We start from the raw sequence: 27,302 nt of genomic DNA, 5'->3' as shown, positions 1-27,302 counted from the left end.
CCCTCCTCTTTCCTCCTTTTTGTATCTCTTTCCTGTCATTAGTTCTTTTCCTTCTAAATTTTATTACATTGTGAACCGCTTATATAGTATTTCCCAGGGCGATATATCAATCTCAAAATAAACTTGGGAAAACTTGGACTTGGGAAAATCCCCTGATTAGTTCTAGGATAATAAGTATAAAATCTGTTTTACTCTTTTGGGATCTTAGTAGGTATTTGTGACCTGGATTGGCCACTGTTGGAAACAGGATACTGGACTTGAGGGTCCTTTGGTCTGTCCTAGTATGTCAACACTTATGTACTTATTTTATAAACTTCTATTGTATCCTCTCATCTCCTCTTATTCAAGCTGAAGAACCATTCTTATAAAGGAAGGTGCTCCTTCCTCTTTAATATTATTATTTTTTTTTTGGGGGGGGGGGGGGTTTAAGGTGGACTTCGTTTTCTTGATAATGTGATTACTGATGTTCATGCCTTTGAAAATGTGTGTTATGGCCTCAGCCATTATTGCTGCTAAAATCGAAGAAACCTGGCTGTCTGTTCACTATGATAGATCCATAGAGGAGGACATGTGGCTGACACCTCTCAATAGCAGGCTCGAGTATATGGAGTATTGTGCAAGACAGTCATGAGAAAGATATGATGAATTCTAAGACATAGGTTTAAGATTATAGCTTCATGTCATGTTGTCTACTTCTTGAGCTTCTACTTATTTGGAAAAGGCTTGTGGTCAAGTATTTAAAAGACTATCATATCCCTTCTGTCCCTCCTTTCCTGTAGGGTATGCAGTTCGTTGGTGAGGCCCCACTTGGAGTACTGTGTTCAGTTCTGGAGGCTGTATCTCGCTAAGGACGTAAAAAGACTTGAAGCAGTTCAGAGGAAGATGACAAACATGGTATGGGGTTTATGCCAGAAACATATAAGAAGAGACTGGAAGACCTGGACATGTATACCGTAGAGGAAAGGGGACAGGGGAGATAACTTGGGCCAGCTTTTTTTTTTTTTTTTTAACATTTTTGTATATGATATTGCTGTTTGCTGTCTGGTAAGGGTTGTCTGTTTGCGGATGATACCAAAATCTGCAATATGGTAGACTCATGAAGAGGGACCTAACGAAGTGTGAAGAATGGTCCAAAATTTGTCAGCTAAAGTTTAATTCTAAAACATGCAGGGTCATGCATGAAAGAGGAAGGTATATAGGGTGTGATTGTATGTGATGATTTTAAGGTGGCCAAAAAGAAAAGATGATGGCAAAAACTAGAAGGATGCTTTGGTTTTATAGGACGAGGAATGGCCAGCATGAAAAAGGAGGTGATAATACTTCCGTTTAAGTCTCTGGTGAGACCTCATTTATAGTACTGTGTACAGATCTGGAGACTGCACCTTCAATAGGATATCTGTAGGATAGAGTTGGTCCAGAGGGCGGCTTCTAAAATAGTCAGTGGTCTTCATCATAAAGCATATGTGGACAGACTTAAACATCTCAATATGTTTACTTTGGAAGAAAGGCAGGAGAAGGGAGATAGGATAGAGATGTTTAAATACCTTTGTGGCATAAATGCACAGAAGGCGAGTCTTTCATCTGAAAGGAAGCTCTGGAATGAGGGGGCATAGGATAAGGTATAAGGGGGACAGACACAGGAGAAAGCTAAGGAAATACTTGTTCACAGAAAGGGTGGTGAATTTGTGGCACAGCATCCCACTGGAGGTGGTAGAGATGTCTCAAGCTTTCTTGTAATCAGATAGTCTTCAAGTTCATAGGATCTCTAAGGGAGAGGAACAGATTGTAGATGGTGTGGATGGGCAGACTGGATGGGTTATATGGTCTTTATTTGCTTTCATTTTTTGTGTCGCTATATGATACAGATATTTAAATACTTGGAAGGTATTAATATACAAGGTAATCTTCAGAAAGGGGAAAATGTTAGAATTAGAAATTACAAGTTGAGTTTGCAGATTGGAAGATTTAGGAGTAACATCAGATACTATACTTTTTCATGGAGAGAGGGTCTTGGATACCTGGAATATTCTCCCAGTCAAGGGGGTGGGGATAATAACAATGACAGAATTCAGAAACACTGGGATAAAGACAGATGATCCCTATATTGAAAGAAGATGGAATCAAACAAATGTCCTTCACACTTTAAACCTGGCATAGATGGATGTAACCTGCAAGGAGCAGTAGGTGCAACTATGGCCACCAAATTGGCCAGACTGGATGGACCATACAGGTCTTTATTTGCTGTCATGTACTGTTACAGGACCTCCAGTCTCTTCTCATTTGTCATCTGATGGAGACGACTTACCATTCTGGTCACTTTCTTATCTAGTTTTAGATTAGGATAGTTCATGCATTTGCTATAGCAACTTTTTATCCTAGGGTGTCAGAGTAGTTAACAGTTATATGTTATAATGGAAAACAAATTGAAAGGAAGGAAATCAACAGGTATTACATAAAAATGACCAACAATTCCATTACATCCCAAGGATCATTCCAGACAAATGTGTTGTGACCATCCGCCAGCAGGTGTAGATAGAGAACTCTAATGAGTTGTGCATCATAAGCTCATGCATTTAGCAGCCAAGCCAGTATTCTCTGTCTTCAGCAGGCGGGATAGCAGCTTCTGTGTTCTATCGTAACTTCTGTGTGGCCTCCTGTCCTGCTTGCAGGTTCAGTTGAGAATGTCCTTTGCCTCGGGTGTAATCCTAGTGGTCCCAGTCCCTCCCTGCTCCCACAGAACCTAATGGGGTTAGTGCAGCGGACTGAGGGAATTGGGTTCAATTCTCACTGCAGCTCCTTGTGACACTGGGCAAGTCACTTAACCATCTGTTGCTCCAGGTACTGTGAACCCATTAGGGACAGAGAAAGTACCTTCACATAATGTGTACAGTGCTGTGTATGTCTAGTAGTGCTATAGAAATGATTAGCAGTAGTAGTACTTTCTACCTCTTTTATCTCAGTCTTCCCTTCACTTTTTCTCCTGCCTCTATCTGGGGTGGGGGGTGGGGAGCAACCACTGCGGTTCTTTTCGAGAGCACATGTGCTGTGGGAAGATTGTGGAGCTTCAGTGCCTTGGAGGTCATGAGACAGGCTGTTGTCTGAGAGTATATTTATTATTCTCTATGTCTGAGCCTTTTAGTCTTGTGTGCACTATTGGGGTAATCTCTCGGCTCACTGGTTCCTGCACACTTTGCTTTACTTATGTGGACACGTCTGCAGAAGTTCGATCCAGCCCTGCTCCGATGGCGATTTTGGCGGCTCAGCACTAATGGCTCCTGTGTTCCGTGAGGCTTCAGCGGCCATTTTGCCATTGGGTTCCTCGCCTGCTATTGTGTCCTGGGATGTTTTAACCTGATTTAGTTCTTTTATTACATCAAGCCTTTTTATTAAAGTCAGCTCAAGCTGCCTCTGCTTCTTCCCCTCATGTTGCTTTCGAGGAGCAGCTTCCTAAGAAACAAAAGCTTTCTGTTTTTTGCAGAATTTGGAGAGTGTTCCTCCTTGGGACTCAGAGGAGGTTTTATCTGTGTATTCCAACTGTCCTAGTTCTGCGGATGGCCCTGACTTGGACATTTCAGAGGCAGACGGGGATGATGATCCTACTGTAGCTAGGCTGTTTTTGAGAGCAGATTTGCCTCTGTTGATCACAATATCTGTGGAGGCTTTAAATATTTCTTCCCTTACTTCTCAGTCCTCTGGTCCTTCGCCATCTATTATGTCAGATACTAAATGACCTCCTGTATCTTTCCATATTTATAAGGCTATGCAGGAGCTTACTGCAGCCCAGTGGGAGACTCCTGATTCTAACCTCCAGGTGGCTTGCGCTGTGTCCAAGTTATATCCCCTTCTGCTGTCTGATTTAGAGCAATTTGCTCTGCCTAAGGTGGATGACCTTATTACAGTCGTTACTAAATGTACCACTATCCCTGTTGTGAAGGCCAGGGCTTCTTTATTGTGGCTTCAACAATTGTCCATGTTGGAGTCGCCTCCAGACTTTCTCCCTACCCTAGAGGCGGGATTGTCCTATTTCTCAGATGCTGTATAATAATCTTTGGGTCTGGTAGGGATATGGCTTTGGCAATTTCGGCACGACACTGGCTATGGTTGAGGCCTTAAGCCACTGATGTAGCATCCAAATCTCATCTGGTGAAGTTGCCCTTTTGGGAGAAACTACTCTTTGGTGCGGATTTGGAGAAGATTGTTAAAGACCTGGGAGATTTCAAGGTACAGCTGCTATCTGAGGACAATCCTCAACCTCATCTCCAGGTGGCAAGTCTCGTTTTCGAGAACTGCAGAGGTATAGACAAGGGAAGGGTAGTGCTTCCGCTCAAAAATCTCGTTCTTCATACGCAGTCTTTCGAGGAGACAAGAAGCCCTTTTCCGCTTCCTCAAGAACCTCTCCCTCTTCGCAGCCCTTGCCATGACAGGGTCGATGTTCACTCCTTATATATAGATATAGGTGGGCGTCTTTTCTGCTTTCACAAAGAGTGGATCACCATTACTGCATACCAATGGGTCCTCAATATCATTCTCTGTGGCTACAAATTAGAATTTTCAAAGCCACTGGCAGATTTTTTCATACTGTCTCTTTGCTGCAGCTCTGTAAAGAGTCAGGCAGTGCTAATTATCTTAGCCTCTTTAAGGTGACTGGGGGCCATTCAGCCCTTCCTCCGGCAAAGAGAGGCACGGGTCAATATTCCATCTATTTTATCGTCCCAAAGAAAGAAGACTCTTCGCCCAATTCTGGATCTCAGAGGTGTTAGGAAGTCTCTCAGAGTGCTGCAGTTCCGTATGGAGACTCTTTGTTCTGTCATAGCCTCTGTCCAGCCAGGTGCATTTCTCACCTCATTGGATCTCGAGGAGCCTTATTTTCATATCCCAATTTGACCTCCTCACAGGAAATTTCTCTGGTTTGCGATCCTGGGAGATCATTTTCAATTCAAGGCCACACTTTTATTGAAATTAAATACAACTAAAGCAATATTGTTATATTTTACTTTGAATCCATCTGAAGCTCCTAATAATATTTTATCAACTAGGAAACCATTAAAATTTGATACCTTCAGTAGGGTCTTGGGAATTATATTGGATTATCCGTTAATAATAGAAAGCCAAGTGAGAAGTTTGACCAAAAAGATTTATTTTAAGGACCCTCAGTTAAGAGCTATTAGAAAACTATTCTTTCCTGAAAATTATCAAGTGTTAGTTCAGGTGATAATTTTGTCCTATCTGGATTATTATAGTGTACTGTGTTCAGGAACACAAAGTAAATTACGGAAAAGGCTGCATTTAATGCAAAGCACGGCAGCAAAACTGATTTATGTTGTAAAAAAGTATGATCATGTCACACCATTGTTGATTGACTTGCATTGGCTGCCGGTTGTTGCATGTATTGAATTCAGAGTTGCATGTCCTATTGTGGATTAAAAACTGGTTGAAGGATAGGAAACAGAGAGTAGGGTTAAATGGGCAGTTTTCACAATGGAGAAGGGTAGTTAGTGGGGTTCCTCAGGGGTCTGTGCTAGGACTGCTGCTTTTTACTACTACTACTATTTAGCATTTCTATAGCACTACAAGGCATACGCAGCACCTTATAAATGATTTAGAGATGGGAGTAACTAGCGAGGTAATTAAATTTGCTGATGACACAAAGTTATTCAAAGTCGTTAACTCGCGACAGGATTGTGAAAAATTACAGAAGGACCTTACGAGACTGGGAGACTGAGCGGCTAAATGGCAGATGACGTTTAATGTGAGCAAGTGCAAGGTGATGCATGTGGGAAAAAAGAACCCAAATTATAGCTACGTCATGCAAGGTTCCACGTTAGGAGTTATGGACCAAGAAAGGGATCTGGGTGTCATCGTCGATAATACACTGAAACCTTCTGCTCAGTGTGCTGCTGCGACTAGGAAAGCGAATAGAATGTTGGGTATTATTTATTTATTTTAGCGCATTTATATCCCACATTTTCCCACAAGTACAGGCACAATGTGGCTTACAATAGTGCATGAAATAATACAATAAGAAAGATAAAACATAAGATGGCAGAATAGAGAAAACATAGGTGGGGGGGGGGGTAAAAATGTTCGGCAGGGGCCAGTGGATCAGAGCCTCCCGCCAACCATCAGCAGGAGAGTCAAATGGCCGGGCTCGGCAGGGAGTAGGCTTTTGAAAATAGGAACGTCTTTAGGAACTTTTTGAAGAGATGATGGTCGGGTATCCCCTTTAATTGCTTCGGCAGGTCGTTCCAAGATTTTGCACTGGTAAACGGGAAAGACGAAGCAAACATACGCTTGTATCTAACTTTCCTACTACTGGGATAGTGAAGACAGAAGAAGTTGCGCGATGACGACAGAGCATTCCTTGGGGGTAGATCAACCAGGTTGAACATGTACTCCGGGCCCTCGCCAAATATGATCTTATGCGTTAAAGAACAGATCTTGAACTTGATGTGATCTTTGACAGGGAGCCAGTGCAGAGTGAGACGCAATGGCTGTGCATGGGCAAAGCGCGATTTGCCTAGAATTAGTCTGGCAGCCGTGTTCTGGGCTGTCTGGAGCTTTTTTAGTAAGTAGTCTTGGCAGCCAGTGTATATCCCACTGCAGTAGTCCAAGTGAGAAAGGACGAGCCAGTGAACAAGAGTACGGGAAAGGTCTCTAGGCAGGCAAGTTCTAATGTCTTTAACCACCACATAGTAAAAAAACATTCTCTTCACGACAACCTTCACGTGATTGTCCATTATCAGGTGGTTGTCATAGCTTGCCCCAAGGATTTTCAGGCTATTCAGGATGGGAAGCTTAAGGCATTGACATTGAGAGTGTTGGGAAATGACTTTATTGTGCTGGGACGAAAGCAGAAGACAATGAGTTTTTTCTTCATTGATCTTGAATTGAAATACATTTGCCCAAGAGGTTAAGATGGAAAAGCTGGCTTCGATCTTCTCATGGATTTCTGTCAAAGCAGAGTTAAAAGGGATGTAGATGGTTACATCGTCTGCATAAATAAATGGGTGAAGATCCTGTTTTGCAAGCGCTTCCACCAGAGGGGTCAGCATCAGGTTGAAGAGAGTGGGAGAGAGAGGAGATCCTTGGGGTACTCCACAATGTGATTCCCAAGGTGCAGAAATAGTTGCATTGGCTTTAACTCGGTACGTACGGGATGCCAGAAAACCCTTGAACCAGTGAAGCACATTGCCACCAATTCCAAAAGTGTCCATAAAGAAGGTCAGAAGCTCATGGTCCACCATGTCAAATGCACTAAACATGTCAAACTGTTAACAATAATATTTTCCGACCCAAAGAAATTTCTCTCTTGAAATTGGACATGATGGTACAAGAACTGTTTCAGTACTAAATTGTGGACGAAATCCAGATTGAGAGTAGGTGTGGATATCAAAGTTAGTCAAATAGCCATTAGTTGTGAAACGGACAAGACTCTCCATTGTTTTGACCAATAAAGGAATGGACGCCACCGGGCGATAGTTAGAAACGACATCCGCTTTGAGTTTTGGGTTCTTAGGAATAGGCGTTAGGAGGATATGTCCGTATTCTGAGGGGAAGAGCCCATTGCCAAGCATGAAGTTTAAATAGGATGTAAATTCCTCTAGGAAGCAGTGAGGAGCAGTTTTGAGCAAATAGGGCAAGTATTGAGGCCACAATGCTTATTGGCGAACTTAGAAAGTGTTTTGGAAACCTGGTCAACTGTCAGACATGTGAAAGCGGTCCAGGAGCGATTCGCTGGACACACTTTCATAGGATAGGAAAAAACCATAAAGATATATTGGAATTAGAAAAGGTACATAGAAGGGCAACAAAAACGATTATTAGGAAAGGTATGGAAAACAGATGTGAGGATGTTATAATGCCGTTGTATCGCTCCATGGTGCGTCCGCACCTTGAGTATTGTGTTCAATTCTGGTCGCCACATCTCAAGGAAGATATAGTAGAATTGGAAAAGGTACAGCGAAGGGCGACTAAAATGATAGCGGGGATGGGACGACTTCCCTATGAAGAAAGACTAAGGAGGCTAGGGCTTTTCAGCTTGGAGAAGAGACGGCTGAGGGGAGACATGCTAGAGGTATATAAAATAATGAGTGGAGTGGAACAGGTGGATGTGAAGCGTCTGTTTACACTTTCCAAAAATACTAGGACTAGGGGGCATGCGATGGAACTACAGTGTAGTAAATGTAAAACAAATCGGAGAAAATGTTTCTTCAACCCAACGATAATTAAACTCAGGAATTTGTTGCCGGAGAACGTGGGTGAAGGCGGTTAGCTTAGCAGAGTTTAAAAAGGGGGTTAGATGGTTTACCTAAAGGGACAAGTCCATAAACCACTAATAAATGGACTTGGGAAAAATTCACAATTCCAGGAATAACATGTATAGAATGTTTGTAACGTATTGGGAAGCTCACCAGATGCCCTTGGCCTGGATTGGCCGCTGTTGTGTACAGGATGCTGGGCTCGATGGACCCTTGGTCTTTTCCCAGTGTGGCATTACTTATGTACTTATGCATTGTTTTTAAGATTATTTATGGATTATGCCCATGTACAATTATCCTTATCTTCTTTCAGATCTTCTTTTTGATTTTGTTTCCCACAGTTTAGATAGAACACTATCCCAGTATCTGTACGGATTATTTGTTCCGAAAATCATTGAAAATGTATCTGTTTAACAAATGTTTAGAATGATTTTTGACATGTTTTAAATTTGTTTTATTAATTTTGACCCGCTTTGATTCTTATGTAAATTCAGATGGGCTATAAACAAGTACAGTATGGTACTACATTTCTTTGAAGAGATGAATAAGCATGTGGATAAAGGTGATCCGGTTAATATTGTGTGTCTGGATTTTCAATAGACATTTGACAAAGTACCTCATGAAAGACTTCTGAGAAAATTAGAAAGACATGAGATAGGAGGCAATATGCTATTGTGGATTAAAAAAGTGGTTAAAAGATAGAAAACGGAGGAGTAGGGGTAAATGGCCATTATTCTTAATGGAGAAGGGAATAGAGTGGGGGTACCTCTGGGGTTTGTGCAGGGGACCACTCTTTTTTAACATATTTATAAGGTGATCTAGAGATAGGAATAACTAGTGAGGTAGTTACATTTTCTGGATGGCAGCAAGTTATTCACAAAGTTGTTAAATCGCAAGAAGATTGGAAAAATTACAAGAGGACCTTACGAGACTGGGAAACTAGCATCCAAATGTAGATGACATTTAATGTGAGCAAGTGCAAAGTTGGTTGCATGTGGGAAAGAGGAACCCAGCCATAGTTAAGCGATACAGAGTTCCACATTAGGATTCACTGCCCAAGAAAAAGATCTAGTGTCATCACTGATGATACATTGAAACTCTCTGCTCAATGTGCAGCAGTGGCTAAGAAAGCAAATAGAATGTTAGATATTATTAGGAAAGGAGTGGAAAACAAAAATGAAGACATAATGCCTTTATCGCTCCATGGTGCATCTGCACCTCGAATACTATGTGCAGTTCTGGTCACTGCATCTCAAAAAGATATATTGGAATTAGGAAAGGTACATAGAAGGGCAACAAAAACGATAAAGGGGATGGGATGAACTCCCTGTGAGGAAAGGCTAAAGCAGCTAGGTCTCTTAAGCATGGAGAAGAGAGACAGCTGAGGGGAGATAAATATCGAATATATAAATTACTGAGTGGATTGAGTAGGTGGATTGAATCAAGAACTCCAAACCCGTGGCACCTACAAATGGACCCATGGCGCCATGGCTTTGGAGTTTTTGATTAAATCCACTTACCCTGAAGTGGCAAGACAAAACACTGGTCATTGTTGTTCGTGGGTATCGAATGGAATGCATCACAATATATCCAGCTAAGTGTTGGGTGCATTTTTGTCATTATAAGAACTGAACTGACTTGAATTGATATGCATTATAGGAGGTTTTTTCAGCCATTGATGACAATTTAGCTCCCGTTGTTGTTATAGGCATTTAATGTTGGAGCTTGTTGAGGCTTTTTCCTCTTATCTGCATTTTTCAATGTTGTTTGATGAATGAGTGAATTACTTTTCACATATATTCATGTTTGTTCCGGGAATTCAGTAGGTTTTTGTGTGTACAAACAGAGCATGGTCATTAATAGAAAAAAAACAGAAACTAGGTTCATTTTTGTACTGTACTGTTTGCAACTGAACCCCAAAGATTTCTATTTGCAGATACTGGAGAAGAGTGAGCTTCTTTATGGGATTTTGAAACAGCAAGTAGATGGCAAACATTTTCATGTGACCTGGCAGGTCTAGTCGAATGCATTGAGATTGAATGGTTAGAAAGGCTAGTTAAAAAAACAAAAAAAAACAAAGCCTTGTGAGTGAGCAGTAATATCTTAAAGTGGATTCTGTAGTGCCTTCTGGCTTAGCTACTGCCTTGTCACATTGTTGCTGTCACCTTGAGATCTTTGGGCACTTAACACCTGTAGGTTTCTTTCCTGGTCTGGGCTCATCAACCTTTCCCCTCCAGTTGTATACAATTCTTTTGGGTTTTTGTTCCCCCAAATGCATTACTGTGCTCTTCCTTACATCAAATGCTAACTGCCAATCATTTGACCATACCTGTAATTTTTGTAGATAACTTCTTATTTTGTTAACTTTCTCCACTGTGTCTGCTCTGTTGTAGTACTTTTTGTCATCTGCAGAAAGGGTGAATTTCTTTTCTAACCTTCCTGTTTCATGATGCTTATTCTGTGGGGCATACACAGATTACACTTTTTGGGTATTGGGAATGTGACTCTCAGTTTAAACATTGGAAAAATAGGAAACCATAACCCTTTGGTATTAGATATTCCCTTTATCTATAGATCCGAATCCCCTAAAGCCCGAATGCTAACAAGTACTGACACAGTACCCAAAGATATTATAAGAATACATTTCTTATTTATTTACATAGCAGCAACAACAAAATGAAAAGGCAAGAGAAATGACAAAGATAGTCTTACCTTGAAAATAGCTCGGAGCGAATGCACATAAATCCCTAAGGTAGACTTTTAGTCCAGCCACATATCTTACTCACATAGCAATTACATGGCAACTATACAACGTGGATGGAGATGGCTCCAGATGTCCAGCAGGTGGCAGTGTTCCTCAGGTGGATCATTCAGACAGACAGGTCAGGGTCTGCATTTGAGAACAGATGGAAAACAAGCAGCCTTGTGCCTAAGTTTACAGACTCTTTATGCAGAAACTGCAGGTCTGTTTCAGATGTTATGACTTGAAAAGCCACAATACTGTCCCACTTGCGTCATGCTGCAGGATTACACTGACTGTGAGCCATTGTTTTAATAACTTGCAGTTCTTCCAGCCACTGCGTCAGTCCAGCTGGCAAGAAGAATTCTGAAGTCATTGGCTCCTCTGACTCAAGGCCTGTAGCCTGTGTGAAAGGCTTTATTCCAACATGTATCAGGATGTTTTTAATGAGGCCAGGTTCTCACTTAAAACATAGTAACATAGTAGATGACGCCAGAAAACGTCCATCCAGCCTGCCCAAGAAATGTGCCACATTTTTGTGTATACCTTACCTTGATTTGTACCTGTCTTTTCATGGCACAGACCGTATAAGTCTGCCCAGCACTATCCCCACCTTAAGATGCCATATAATGAAATAGTATATAACTGTGCATATAATGCCACATATATAGTGCCTTTTGCTCCCACATTCCCCACCCTAATTTCAAGGGGGGTCAGCTCACAAAAGGGTTTGATGTGATCTTAAATGCTAACTAAAAAATAACAATAGGTTGGTTTACTCACAAACTTGTGTCCGACTGGCTGATGGGGTGGACTCAAGTCAGTCTTAGTTATGTCCCATGATGGAGGAGCATTTTAGGTAACTTTGAAAATTTCTTCCAGCTGTCCACTGGAATTCTTGTGTCTCTCAGAGTGGAGCGCTGGTTTGGCAGACCACGTATATTAAAATCCACCAGAACTATGTCCAGTGATTGAGAAAGGTGACATGAGACATTTGCCATGAGAGTGTTTGTAGAAGCTGAGTGTAACATTCCTGTTAGTGATTGTTTGAACAATTGTTATCCCTTAATACTAATTAAATATTATTTTTTTAAAAATGTTTTGTTTTGTTTTTAACTGAGAGGGGGATCTTCCCAATGCAATTTCATGTGTTCCTTTGATCTTTTGCCAAGTAGTGTGGGGGGTCTAGTTCAGCTGGCACGAGAGTACTTGTAGACATTGAATATAGCATATTCCTGCTAGCCATGTTTAAATAATTGTCATCCCTTAATGTTCTTTATTTTTTATTTATTTTCCTTTCAAACAGAGGGGGGGATCTACCCAATGCATTGTTATGTGATCCTTTGACCCTTTGCTTAGCAATGTGGGGGGTCAAGTTTAGTTGACTAGGGAGGGGGTGGGTGACGAAAGGGGGGAGGGGGTTTGTAGGGTTTGGGATTGGCAGGGGGGGGATTCAGTTTTGGTGGCTTGTTGTGTGGTTGTTAATACTGATTGGAAGTGTTTTTGATCCATATGAAGGTTTGGTTCTGCTGGATTTTGTCTCATTTGTTTTTGGGACTTACAAAGGAGAATAGACCCCTGGTGAGGGCTGGGCACCCAGGAGTCATTTGGGTTTCAAGATTCTTGCTTTATATTGTGCCCTAGTATTTGGATCATGGCTAATTTTACAGTCCCAAGATTAATCTCTTGGAATGTGTCTGGCATCACCTCTCCTATAAAATCTACAAAAAATGTTGTCTTTTGCATTTGAATATTATGAGCCATAGATGTTTTTAACTTAACATCTATGGGCCTAATGTCTATGGTCATTCCTTTTTTCAACATTTGGTACACTTAGGTGTTCAGCACTCTACAGCCCCTTGGATTATCTTGGGAGATTTTAATCAAGTCATGGATGGTCATCAGGACTGCTCCTCCTCAATGCGGGCATGGCAGTGGGTAGGGGAAGAGGCCTGCCTTATCTTTGTAAAGCATTACATTTAGTAGACCCTTGGCGTCTTGCCAGTCCTAATGCACATGACTATACTCGCCTTTCAACGCGCTCATGGCACATGGTCTCGGCTGGATTACATTCTTACAGATGCTATCCTTTTACCACAGATCACACATGCTGTGATTGGTCCCATGGAGGTTTCTGACCATACCTTAATTTGGGTGGATATAGATTTAGGATCGTCACGGCTCCGCCATAGTCAGTGGAGGTTTCCCTCGTATTGGTTGATGACACTCACTGTCAAAGGTTAGTTGTGTCAGAAATGGTCTTTTTTTTTTTGCAGAAGCTAATGCATGTCATGAGTCTGAGCCCCAATTGTATTGGAAAACGTCAAAGGTAGTCTTAAGGGGGTGATAATATCTCATACATGTGTGCTCGTGTGAGGAGAATCACCCAGGGAATAATTCACTTGGAGCACAAGTATAAGGTGGGGAAGCGTGCCTATCTTGTTGTGCCCTCCTCCCTCGACTTGGGATTCAGTGTCGGCCCTTGCAGCATTGAACTCTTTTATTCACGAACGAACCAAAAAGCAACTTTTTCAACACCACTGCTTTGCATGTCATAGGTTTGGCAATAAGTCAGGCAAGTTGTTGCAAAAGTTACAAAGTCCTGGGCTGGCATTGCGTTATTCATTACTTGATTGCCCCATATGGTGCACGAGTGAGCCACCTACCAGACATTGCACATTTTCTTCATGATTATTATACCTCTTTGTGTTCTGCATCAGAGTCCCTGCTTGGTCCATCTGTTGTCCCTCTTAGCCTTCCTTATCAGCGCTTTGCATTTGACTTGACATTCCTTATGCTGTTTCTTTTTATTTTCAGTCGGTTCCTTCTTCCATTTTCTGAAGGGTTTTCTTTTAGGGAAATTGGACTTGATATACCACCTTTCTGAGGTTTTTGCAACTACATTCAAAGCGGTTTACATATATTCAGGTACTTATTTTGTACCAGGGGCAATGGAGGGTTAGGTGACTTGCCCAGAGTCATACAGAGCTGCAGTGGGAATTGAACTCAGTTCCCTAGGATCAAAGTCCACTGCACTAACAACTAGGCTACTCCTCCACTCCACTTTTAGCTCTAATAGCTTTCTTCACCTCACTTTTTAACCATGCCGGCTATCGTTTGGTCTTCCGTCCTCCTTTTTTTTTACAGGAAATCTGTATAATACATGAGAGACATTTGCTTAGGGGTTTGTACACCTTAACTAAACCTGTTATAATAATAGGTTGTGTGACACTGAAGGAGCGTCACAGCAGACTAGTGAGGATGGAACCAGGGTGGTTATGGCCCTACAAATCCCTCAGAAATCTGTAAGGGAAACCTCAGCAGTAAGCAAGGAGAGAAACCATAAGGAAACGGACAGCAAACATAGTAACATAATAGATGACGGCAGAAAAAGACCTGCACGGTCCATCCAGTCTGCCCAAAAGATAACTCATATGTGCTACTTTTTGTGTATACCCTACTTTGATTTGTACCTGTGCTCTTCAGGGCACAGACCGTATAAGTCTGCCCAGCACTACCCCCGCCTCCCAACCACCAGCCCCGCCTCCCAACCACCGGCTCTGGCACAGACTGTATAAGTCTGCCCAGCACTATCCTCGCCTCCCAACCACCAGCCCCACCTCCCGCCACCGGCTCTAGCACAGACTGTATAAGTCTGCCCAGCACTATCCCCGCCTCCCAACCACCAGTCCCGCCACCGGCTCTGGCACAGACTGTAGAAGTCTGCCCAGCACTATCCCTGCCTCCCACCTCCGGCTCTGCCACCCGATCTTGACTAAGCTTCTGAGGAACCATTCCTTCTGCACAGGATTCCTTTATGCTTATCCCACGCATGTTTGAATTCCGTTACCGTTTTCATTCCACCACCTCCCGCGGGAGGGCATTCCAAGCATCCACTACTCTCTCCATGAAAAAATACTTCCTGACATTTTTCTTGAGTCTGCCCCCCCTTCAATCTCATTTCATGTCCTCATCGTTTTACCGCCTTCGCATCTCCGGAAAAGGTTCGTTTGTGGTTTTAATACCTTTCAAATATTTGAACGTCTGTATCATATCACCCCTGTTTCTCCTTTCCTCCAGAGTATACATGTTTAGTTCATCAAGTCTCTCCTAATACGTCTTGTAACGCAAATCCCATACCATTCTCGTAGCTTTTCTTTGCACTGCTTCAATTCTTTTTACATCCTTAACAAGATACGGCCTCCAAAACTGAACACAATACTCCAGGTGGGGCCTCACCAACGACTTATACAGGGGCATCAACACCCCCTTTCTTCTGCTGGTCACACCTCTCTCTATACAGCCTAACAACCTTCTAGCTAAGGTCACCGCCTCGTCAGACTGTTTCTTCGCCTTCAAATCTTCAGATACTATCACCCCAAGATCCCTCTCCCCATCCGTATCTATCAGACTCTCCCCGCCTAACACATACGTCTCCCGTGGATTTCTATTCCCTAAGTGCATCACTTTGCATTTCTTCGCATTGAATTTTAATTGCCAAAACTTAGACCATTCTTCTAGCTTCCTCAGATCCTTCTTCATGTTTTCCACTCCCTTCTGGGTGTCCAATCTGTTACAGATCTTAGTATCATCCGCAAATAGGCAAACTTTGCCTTCTAACTCTTCGGCAATGTCACTCACAAATATATTGAACAGAATCGGCCCCCGTTAGGATCCCTGAGGCACTCCACTACTCACCTTTCCCTCCGAGCGAATTCCATTCACCACCACCCTCTGGCGTCTGTCCGTCAACCAGTTCCTAATCCAGTTCACCACGTCTGGTCCTATCTTCAGCCCATCCAGTTTATTTAAGAGCCTCCTGTGGGGAACCGTGTCAAAAACTTTGCTGAAATCTAAGTAGATTACGTCCATAGCTCGTCCCTGATTCAATTCTCCTGTCACCCAATCAAAGAATTCAATGAGATTCGTTTGGCATGATTTCCCTTTGATAAGACCATGTTGTCTCGGATCTTGCAACTTATTGGCTTCCAGGAAATTCACTATCCTTTCCTTCAGCATCGCTTCCATTACTTTTCCAATAACCGAAGTGAGGCTTACCGGCCTGTAGTTTCCAGCTTCTTCCCTATCACCACTTTTGTGAAGAGGGACCACATCCGTTCTCCAATCCTTCAGAACCTCTCCCGTCTGCAAGGATACATTAAACAAATCTTTAAGAGGACCTGCCAAAACCTCTCTGAGCTCCCTCAGTATCCTGGTGTGCATCCCGTCCGGTCCCATGGCTTTGTCCACCTTTAGCTTTTCAAGTTGTTGATACACACTCTCTTCCTTTCACTAATATACCTGAAGAAATTTGTGTCACCCCTCCTTACATTTCTAGCCATTTGTTCTTCCGCTTGCGCTTTCGCCAGACGTATCTCTCTCTTGGCTTCTTTCAGTTTCATCCTGTATTCCTCCCCGTGCTCTTAGCTGAAAGAATGACAAAGGGTGGGACGCTGTGGGGTTGTCTGTTGTTCCTGGTCAGAGTGTGAGCCTTTGTGTTCCCCATAGGAGGGTGAGAATGGGAAAGCCAGAAAGGGGAAGGCAGAGAAGCTAACTTTCTACTATGCCAGATTGATCCTCTGAGAAATAATAAGTAAAGGATGTGGGGGAGGGGTAGGCATAACCAGAGACAATCATGCCTGGGGGCATCCTGCGCGAAGAAGACGGAACTACAATCTTCCCTCCAACAGAGTGTCTTTTAGGCATGGGGAACAGAGAGCCACCGGGTCTTAGAAGGGGTGCCGCAGGGGAAGGTTCAAACATGGCGGCATGGAGGCATTAATAGTATTATTACGTAAGACTTTGATCAATTATTTTTTTTTTTTTTTTTTTTTTTTATTTATCATATATGTTTGTTTATTTCAATATCCACAAGTATTACACTTGATACAGAAAAAGTACTTAATGCCTAACAAAGAAATTAAGACACATTATATCATTTGACTAGTACTTCCAGTCCACATTTAAGATCCAAGATTAACATATTTGGAGAATTTACTACCAAATCAATTTAATAAGAAATTTAAACCGGTTTTTTATGGATCCTCTTTTACATTCCGAGCTATTTACCGATGAGAACTTCTAGCTAATATAAATTCAGAGAGCTGCATAGAATAAAAAAAAACATACTTAACCGACTGATAACAAATAATACACTTACAAGGATAATGTAAAAGAAACGTCGCTCCCATTTGGAGAACCCCCTGCTTTAACAAAAGAAATTGTCTGCGTCTTTTTTGGGTGTCTTTGCACACATTAGGAAATATACGTACTTTGAAGCCCAGAAAATCTTTGTCTCTATTTCTGATTAATTTTTTCATGATTAATACTTTATCCAATGATAAAGCTAATGTAACTAACAAGTTTAAGAAGTCACCAAGTCCACTGTTGGGGTTTCTAATATTGTAGAGACGTCCAAGGAATGATCGGATTGCTGTGCTGAAGCATCCGATGTTTTAAATGGCAAATAATAAGATTGTACAATAGGAGGAAAAGTATCATCCGAAAATCCTAGTATTTCTTTTAAGTACCTATTTAACATTTCCCTTGGAGTAGTAGTTACTGTCCTCTGTAAATTAAGTAATCTTAAGTTATTTGACCTCTTGAGTATTCTCCAAATTTTCAATTTTTCTCCTCATATTGGTTACATCTTTAATAGAAAGTATTTGGAGATCTTGTACTTTCTCACGTTTTTCAGCTAGGGAGTTAGCCTTAAGAGTCATATCCTTCCTTTCTGACTCTGCTACCACAGCAGTTTCTTCAAGTTGTTTAACCCGAGTTTCAGTGCACTGTATTTGTGAACACAACACTTTACCCAATTTCGCAATTAAAGCCCAAAGGCTTTCTAAGGTATTATCTGTGGGTTTCTCATCAAGAAAAGTTAAGGTACCTTGACCTCGTGTATTTTCAGATTGAATTTCCTCCGCTCCTGAACTAGTAGAAGCTGTCGTTCCTCCCGCAGGCAAAGTTGAAGTCTCTAGTGCGGTTAGAGGGGGATTCACACCCTCTGCTCCTCCGCTCTCAAGGACCAGATCACCAGCTCCCGTCCTCTCGCTCACAGCACTAACAGGCTGCCTCGGGGAAGACGCCATCACTGGAGAGCGATCGCTCTGGGGCTGCGGGGGCGGAGCTCGTTGGTCGGGGCTGAGTGTCATGTCCAGCAGGGGCAGTGTCTCAGGCTCTCCATTCCTCCCGGACGCCGCCAATCCGCCGCTCACCGACCCGTTCGGAACCTGGGGTCCCCGCAGAAAAACATCGATGGGGCCATTTATCGCCAAGGTACGTCGGTCTGGGGGAGCTATGGCCGCCGATTTTCCTCAACTCTTGGGCATTGCGAATAATTGTAGAGCATGGAGACACACAACTGGTTCAGGCGGCCATCTTGGATCTGAACCTCACTTTGATCAATTATTATGTAAATAATATCACATTATTTGGGTGTAATTGGGAATGTTATTTTCAGTTTAAACTGTGGAAAAATAGGAAACTGTAACCCTTTGGTATTAGATAGTGAACTGTCTGGAAAGTAACTACATTCCCTTTATCTATAGGGCTGAAGCCTAAAGCCCAAATACTAACAAGTACTGACACAACACCCAAAGAGGTTATAAAAATTGCTTATTTATTTATATAGCAGCAAGAACAAAACGAAAAGGCAAGAGTAATGCCAAAGATGATCTTATCTTGAAAATAGGTCAGAGCAGTGCACATAAATCCCTAAGGTAGGCTTCTAGTCCATCCACCTATCTTACCCACTAGCACTACACAGCAAATACATGGCAATTATACAACCTGAATGGAGATGGCTCCAGATGTGCAGCATGTAACAGAGTGTTCCTGATCAGTCATGCAAGCAGAGCACCTGACTGATCCACCTAAGGAACATTCTGCAACCTGCTGGGCATCTGGAGCCAACCTATATATTGAGCAAAAGGTGACCAGGTTGGAAGCTTTGGGTAGAGAATTGTTGGGCAATTGCCCTACCTGTGTAAGGGGGGGAGAGGAAAGGGGGATAGTAACATAGTAGATGATGGCAGAAAAAAACCTACACGGTCCATCCAGTCTGCTCAACAAGTTAAACTCACATGTGCTACCTTTTGTGTATACCTTACCTTGATTTGTATCTGCCGTTTTCAGGGCACAAACCGTAGAAGTCTGCCCAGCACTCTGAGGAGCAGGCAAGATCATCAACGCCTTTTGTCTGTAAATGGGCATAAGCAATAACTAGAGGCAATCCTTTCTTAAATTAATACATTTTAAATGCTGAATATTAACTATTGTTGATGTAGGGAGTAAGTGTTTGGTTATGGGATAGTCTGAGGGTGTAAAATCATGCATGATCTCCATTTTATTATTTTTAGATCAAGCTGCAGAACAATGTGTCGCAACAAATTACAGGGATACAACGTTTAAAAGGTAAGTACTATGTGTGATACAGAGGTTAGAGGTTTTTCTCTCACGAGTTTCTAATTATTCCCATATTTCAAAGGTGCATTCTGTTGAAGAAGAAATATATATATATAGATATAGATAGATAGATATACAAGTTCCTCAGCAATCCTCCAGACCATTCAAGACTCTTGGATTATGCACTCCTACCAGCAAAAGGAGACTGAGAACACTAAAACTTCTTATACAAGTAGTCTTTGCAGACCGTCTACTAACCAGTATTTTCTCAGTCTCAGCAGAGGGTAGATGTGTGCAGCCTGTGCAGTGTACTCAGTCTGGTAGGCCCGTTTGGGGTTTCTAGGTTGGGTTGTAAATGTTAGAGAACCCACACTTGGATCTCTATTACAGGGTGTAAGTCCTAAGGGGCTTCTTATTCCCTGTGGGGTGTCACACCCGGGTGGCCGGGTCCCTCCCCCTATGCTCATCCTCTGGAGGACTGCTTGATCTCGGCTACAGACCTCGTTCTGGACCCTTTAGGCGTTTAGGCATCAGCAACGAGGTTTAAAAAAAAAAAAAAAAAACGTTTTTAAAAGGCGGCAATTTTGGCCGTTCTTGTGGCAGTCCAGAGATAAAACGTCTTCAAGGGCGTTCTTGCTTTAGGCGGTTTTGCCTATTAGTCTGTCAGAGCACAAAGCAACTTTGTTTTTATTGTGTTCGCGGCCATTAGGTCTAAGCCGGCAAGCTGTCGGTTTTACGCGAAGCGCGGCGTTGAAGTGAAAGGTGGCCAATGTAAATTTTGTGGGGAGCCTACGTTGTCAGCGCTCTTGCCTCCTTGTTTTCCCCTGAGTCAGCAAAGGTGTTGGGCGGCGATTTGACCGCACATTCTGGGCCGGCAACGGTGGGGCCGGTTTTAGCGGGAACCGCGGCCATTTTGGCTGCACGTCCCGGGTCGGCCTCAACGGAGCCGTTTTTGGCGGGAAGCACGGCCCTTTTGGCTGCGCATTCTGTACCGGCGCCAGGGGACCCGTGTGTGGCAGGCAGCACGCCTGGTTTAGCCGCGGATCATGCGATGGACCTGCTGCCTCGAGAGCGAGGGGGGTCCGTCGCGGAGACTGCGGGAAGTGTTGTTGGGGCTTCAGCAGCGTCGGGGGGGGGGGGGGTCTGGCTTCCCCCCTGAGTTTGTTTGGTCTCTGTATAATGCCTGGAGAGCTGGCCCCTCTCAGGCCGTTCGTTCCCCGGAGGCTGCTAGCTCAGTGGGAGTTAAGCGCCCACGGGTGGATATTTCGGAGCCTATGGAGATACTTTCTCTGCCTGGGTCGGACGTTTGGAGTGACCCAGGAGAGGAGGATCTCTTAGATGTGTCTGAGGATCAGGATGGGCTAAGGCTTGGGGAAGATTCTTCAGTGGTTCGCATTTTTCATAAGGAGGAGTTGTTAGAGCTCATTGATCAGGTGATCTCTACTTTGAAGTTTGCTCTGGCGGCCACTCCCTCTGCGGAGGGACCCCAGGTAGATCCCTTGGTTAAGGGGATTCGGAGAGCATCCCGTTCCTTTCCCATGAATTCAGACATTAGGGACATGGTTTTTCAGGAATGGTCTGTGCCGGAGGCTGCTTGTAAGGTGTCTAGGGCTATGGCGTGGCTGTATCCCTTGCCTCCGGAAGATTTGGCCCTGCTGTGGATGCGGTGATTACGGCGATTATTAAGGCTACGGCCATTCCGGTGGATGGCGGTACAGCCTTACGGGATCCTCAGGATAGGAAGCTAGAGTCCTTTCTGAAGCGCAGCTTTGATTTGTCGGCTTTGGCCTTGCAAGCTTCTGTGTGTGGGGGCTTGGTAGCCAGAGCTTGTTTCCGTTGATTGGAGAAGCTCTTGGATGAGTCTGCGTTAGATAGGACTGGTTTGGTTCAGGACCTGGCCAAATTGGAGATGAGGTCTTCATTTTTGGCAGACACCCTTTATGATTTGCTAAGGGCTTCGGCTAAGAATATGGCTCTGCCGGTGACGGCTCATCTGGCTCTTTGGCTTAGGGGCTGGGTGGCAGATGCAGCCTCTAAAGCAAAGTTGTGTTCTCTACCTTTCAAAGGTTCTATGTTGTTTGGAGAGGACTTGGATAAACTGATGAGTGGTCTTGGGGATACCAAGGTCTCACGGTTGCCGGAGTTACGGCCTAAGGCGGCTAGTCGAGGTGGTTCGGCTAGAGGTCGGTTTAAGGAGGCGAGGCGGACGACTGGCTCATTCGAGCAAACTCTGCTGCAGAGAGTCAGCATGTAACAGCCAGAGTGGTCTCAGTACTTCAATCTCTGGGCTGGGTCGTCAATTTGGCCAAAAGTCACCTGACCCCCTCGCAGTCTCTAGAATATTTGGGGGCCAGGTTCGACACAGCCTCGGGGTATGTGTACCTACCCGAGCAAAGGCGGTGCAAGCTTCAGAATCAGGTCCGTCTGCTCCTGAGGATGCCCCGCCCGCGAGCTTGGGACATTGTCCAGCTGCTTGGATCGATGATGGCCACCATTGAACTGGTGCCCTGGGCGAGAGCGCACCTGAGATCTCTACAGTATGCTGTACTCCAAAGATGGTCTCCAGTATCTCAGGATTACCAATGCAGACTCTCTTGGCTCCCTGCGGCCTGACTCAGCATAGAGTGGTGGCTCTCAGACAGCATGCTGCGGCGAGGAATGCCGCTGGCGCTCCCCGATTGGTGCCTAGTGGTGACAGATGCCAGTCTGAAAGGCTGGGGTGCACATTGCAAGGGGAAGCATGCCCAGGGTCTATGGACACCCGAGGAGTCGGAGTGGTCCATCAACCGCCTAGAGTTGAAAGCGGTGTTTCAGGCGCTTCTGGCCTTTCAAGTGACCCTGGAAGGATTGGCTATCAGAGTGATGTTGGACAACACGACAGCAGTGGCCTATATAAATCGACAAGGCGGCACTCAGTGCAGAGCTCTAGCCGCGCAGGCCGAACAAATTTGCCACTGGGCCGAGCTGCATCTACAGTTTCTGTCGGCAGCTCACATTGCAGGTCAGAGCAACGTGCAAGCCAATTATCTAAGCAGGCATCAGATCGATCCAGCGGAGTGGGAACTTGCAGACGAAGTGTTTCTGCAGATATGTGCCAAGTGGGGAAGCCCGTGATGGATCTAATGGCGACAAGCACCAATGCCAAAGTCCCGTGCTTCTTCAACAGACGGAGAGATCCTCGCGCGCCGGGGTTGGATGCCTTGGCTCAACCCTGGCCTCCGGGCCTACTGTATGTGTTCCCTCCGGGGCCCTTGATAGAGCGAGTGCTCCTGCAGATTCGGCTGCATCCAGGAGAAGTGGTTCTCGTCGCCCCGGATTGGCCCAGGAGGCCTCCGACAGATGCTCGTAGAGGATCCCCTTCAGTTATCTCTGGTTCCCAACCTGTTGTCACAGGGTCCGGTGACCATGGAGGACGCCGGCCGATTTGGTCTTATGGCCTGGCGATTGAGAGGCAGAGGCTATTCCAATAAAGTAATTACCACTCTCCTGCAAGCCCGCAAGCGTTCCACTTCCGTGGCTTATGCCAGGATTTGGCGCCAGTTTGAAGTCTGGTGTGCTTCCAGAGAGACCACACCCCTGCGGGCTCCTGTCTCGCCGATTCTGGACTTTTTGCAGGATGGTGTACAAAAAGGCTTGGCCTATAATTCCCTGCGGGTGCAAGTGGCAGCGTTGGCCTCCCTGCGTGGCAGGGTTGAAGGCATGTCTTTAGCTGCTCATCCGGATGTGGCACGGTTTCTTAGAGGGGTGCTTCGGCTCCGTCCTCCCGTGCGTACACCTTGTCCAGCTTGGAACCTGGGGCTAGTGCTAAAGGCCCTTCAGGGTGCTCCCTTTGAACCGCTTTGGCGTGCTTCAGAGAAAGATTTGACACTGAAGGCCGTTTTGTTAGTGGCCATTACTTCGGCGAGACGGGTGTCAGAGCTCCAGGCGCAGTCCTGTAGAGACCCTTTTCTGCAGTTTTCAGAGTCCGGGGTCACGGTTCGGACCGTGCCTTCCTTCTTGCCTAAGGTGGTTTCAGCGTTTCACTTAAACCAACCTATTTTCTTGCCCTCCTTTGTCGAGGAGGAGTTTCCAGAATCTTTCCTCTCCTCAAGTCACTTCACTGGCTTCCGATCAGATACCGAATACAGTTCAAGCTTTTCCTACTCACCTACAAATGCACTCGATCTGCAGCCCCTCCTTACCTCTCTTACCCTCATCTCCCCTTACGTCCCTACCCGTAACCTCCGCTCTCAAGACAAATCCCTCCTTTCAGTACCCTTCTCCACCACCGCCAACTCTAGGCTTCGCCCTTTCTGCCTCGCCTCACCCCATGCTTGGAACAAACTCCCTGAGCCCATACGCCGGGCCCCCTCCCTACCCATCTTCAAATCATTGCTCAAAGCCCACCTCTTCAATGTCGCCTTCGGCACCTAATCACTTCATCTCTTCTGAGGAAATCTCATCTACCCCAACTTGGCATTTCGTCTTTTAGATTGTAAGCTCTTCTGAGCAGGGACCGTCCTTATTCATTAATTTGTACAGCGCTGCGTAACCCTAGTAGCGCTCTAGAAATGTTAAGTAGTAGTAGTAGTTTTGGGCAATTGCACCTGTTGGACGTGCGCAGGACTCTGCTGCAGTATCTGCGAGTTACTAACTCTTTCAGGACCTCTGCTCATCTGTTTGTTTTGCTATCAGGTCCTCGCAGAGGGTCTCCAGCGTCTAAAGCCACTATTGCCCGCTGGCTTAAAGAATCTATCTTTTCAGCTTATTTGCTTGCCGGCCGGCCGGCCTCTGCCTGATGCCTTTAAGGCGCATTCCACTGGAGGAATTTCCTCTTCTTGGGCTGAAACTGGAGCACTCTCTCTTCAAGAGATTTGTAGTGCAGCAACATGGGCTTCTAAGCTCTCTTTTGCCCGACATTACAGGCTGGATGTGGCTGCCAGGAGGAACGCACATTTTGGAGCGCAAGTGCTGGCGCGTGGTGTGGCTTATTCCCACCCTATCTAGGGATTGCTTTGATACATCCCATCTGTAATGGCTGCATCTGCTTGATGACAAGGAAGGGAAAATTAGGTTCTTACCGTGATAATTTTCTTTCCTTTAGTCATAGCAGATGCAGCCATGATCCCTCCCTGTCTGATGCTATCTCCTATAAATCAATTTCAGGTTCTGTTCGTGTTTCCTGGAGAAAGTCGGAAAACAGTCTTCAGGATTCTTGTTCAATTAAAGGAGGATGACTTAATTCCCTCCAGTTTCATGTTTTGGAGGATGAGTTTATTCCCTCCGGGAGGATGAGTTTATTCCCTCCAGTTATGTCTCAGTGGAGGATGAGTTTATGCCCTCCGGGAGGATGTTTCATTCCCTCCATTCTGAGTTAATGCCCTTTGTTGTAGGGCCATCGATTGCTGTGAGGAAAGCTCATGTTATTCCCATTGCGGTTTGCCATACTGCTTTGGAAGCTTCAAATACTGAAGAGAGGCAGTGGAGCAAGCTGGTATGAGGCACTGAAAAAAGTGTGCTCTCTATCTCCCTCTGCTGGTTAATGGACACAACCCATCTGTAATGGCTGCATCTGCTATAACTAAAGGAAAGAAAATTATCACGGTAAGAACCTAATTTTCCCGTATACTGCGAGATATACCATCAAGATATTTAGGTTTGTCTTGAGAGAGACAGGGAAGAGCAGTTGAGCAAAATAAACAGAATATACAGGAGCACAGCGAAGAAGAGAAAAGGGCAGAGGTAGGATTGTTTACAACAATATTGAATAACTCAGGAGAGAAAACCTGAGTAGTTCGCCTTTCCCTCGTGCTCCTCTTCGACAGAGCGTTAGTAGCAGGATGATGGGCATATAATTAAACAATCCAGGTTTGGTCATATGGAGACAGCAATGCCTCCTTCTCTATTCCTTTCTGGTCCAGATTTTAGGGTTTGGAGTTAGGGTAGGATGCAGCAACCTCAGGATTGCTTTGTTCTGTCCAGGATCTCCGGCCGAAGGCTCCCAGTGTTTCTGCAGTTCCTCCCATCCCCTTAACTCTTAGGGTGATGTTGTTTACATCACTTCCCTTCTATGACCCTTTGTTATCATTTGATACTTTGATATCATTGTACTTATTAGAAGTTGTTGAAAATATTGCTAAGAACTAGTGGAGAGAGACTATCCCCAGACCTCCATGATATAATGCTCTCTTCCCAGCTCCCTCTTTTTCCCAGATGTGATCTGTCTGCATTTTTCCAGTGCTAGAATTAAGGTTGCTGAAACCAGACAGATGTCCCCTCCTCTGGGTTGCATTGTTAAATTCTTTGTGACTACACCCAACTCTTAACCCAGTGGTATCCACCAAGAATTTCCTGAACTTTAAGTACAGCTCCAAACTATGTGGCCCGACATCATCCTGGGTTCATCACACTTTAGACATTCCAGGGTGCTGTGTATCTTACTCAGAATGCCCTTATTGGAGCGACGTATGCTCTCTGTATCATCTTTATACTGTGCATCTTGTAACTCCACATTTCTCCTAATTTTAAGCAAAAAAATGTATTTTAACATTTCATGGAAGTTACTAAATAAGATTTTCTATCCTAGTTGTTGATTGTCCGTGAGAGAAAGTGGTTCATAAAATGGCAGAGAGTAAGTCCAACTTGTATACCAGAGCCTCGGAGTCATTTCAGCTTTGTTTGTTTGTACTGTTTCGAACAGGTTTGCAAGCACTGGTATAATGATGCTTTTGTGCTCATTTAGTTGTGAATGAGAGCAAACTTTGATTGTTACAGGTTCTAGCCCTTTTCCTATCATTGCTCGTGAGCAATATGGTGAAAGGTGATGTTCCTACTGTCCACCATTTTTATGTATTTTACCAAGGCTGAGATGTGGTGTATAAAATTTAGTTTATAGTCCAGCAGAAGGTGTTAAATTTCTGAGGATATGGTACAGGAGGAATACATAGTATCATTTATTACTGTTCCTGCTGCTACTTTTTTTTTTCCCAAATAGAACAACTTGCTGAACTGCATCAGGAGTTCCTACGACAGGAGGACCAACTTCTTGTGCAGAAGAGCAACAACACATTCTTGCTGCAAAGACTCAAGTCAGAGAGGTAGTATTGTTCTGGAGTCCTGTTCCTTGGCCACTTACTAGATTTCCTCTGCACTCTTTGAAAGAAAGCAGCATGGAAGCCATGGTGCTTGCTGACAACTCTTGACCCACCTTGAACTATGTCTGAATTTACGTAAACCACATTTCAGTTCATAGGGTCGGGTCTTTTTAAGTTTGGGAAGGACTGTAAGGTGGAGGAGGAGGAAAGGTGAATGGCTGTGAGACACGGTGGAGGAAAAGTGGGGTGTACAGTTTTTAGAGGGGCAATAGGTAGTGTAAGGTCAGGAGGGGATTGAAGGAAAGACAGTAGTGATGTGATGATGTGGGGTGTGAGGAACGATTGTAGGGGACAGGAGGGTAAAATGCTTTTACATCTATGGCCAGAAACACATACAGACTCCCCCTCCCACCAAAATAACCCCTTCAGTAGAAATGTTCTATATCTGCAAAACCAAGGAGGTTGTTAAAAAGTAGGAACTGTATCTGCTTTAATGGATATCTGGAGTAATTATGAATTATCTAAACTGTTCTATCAGTTATTGGGCAGCTGATTGTACCCCAGCCAAACTTTGCATTTTTAATGAGAGGTGTGTCTTGGAGGTATTTTCCAAACAGGTCTCTAGCAAAGATTACAGATGATGTAGGAAAGTGTATAATTCTCAGTTTTTTTCTTCTCCCAGCTTTATTCAGAGTCTTGACCTTATATTTCAATAACACAAGTTATTTCATCAAAATTGAGTTCATTTGCAATATTTCTGCAACATGCTGCTCTTGCTTATACCGTTGCTTAGAGTGGAGTCACAATGTGTTTTCATAAGTTGAT

The 27,302-nt window shown here is 44.2% G+C and overlaps 1 protein-coding gene across 5 annotated transcripts in view; it reads left to right on the top strand.

Annotated features, from left to right (window-relative positions):
• CASC4 (cancer susceptibility 4) overlaps positions 1 to 27,302 on the top strand; it is a 227,730-nt gene that overhangs the window by 40,941 nt on the left and 159,487 nt on the right. For all 5 annotated transcript variants that reach the window (XM_030189831.1, XM_030189829.1, XM_030189830.1 and 2 more), the window contains exons 2-3: positions 19,359 to 19,413; positions 26,378 to 26,480. In XM_030189831.1, the coding sequence (XP_030045691.1) occupies positions 19,359 to 19,413; positions 26,378 to 26,480 (158 nt within the window). The remainder of the gene's footprint in view (positions 1 to 19,358; positions 19,414 to 26,377; positions 26,481 to 27,302) is intronic.

Source organism: Microcaecilia unicolor, chromosome 1, assembly GCF_901765095.1.
Source record: "Microcaecilia unicolor chromosome 1, aMicUni1.1, whole genome shotgun sequence".
Taxonomy (NCBI): domain Eukaryota; kingdom Metazoa; phylum Chordata; class Amphibia; order Gymnophiona; family Siphonopidae; genus Microcaecilia; species Microcaecilia unicolor.
Note: the sequence above shows the minus strand (reverse complement) of the source record. Positions and strands in the feature narration are given on the sequence as shown.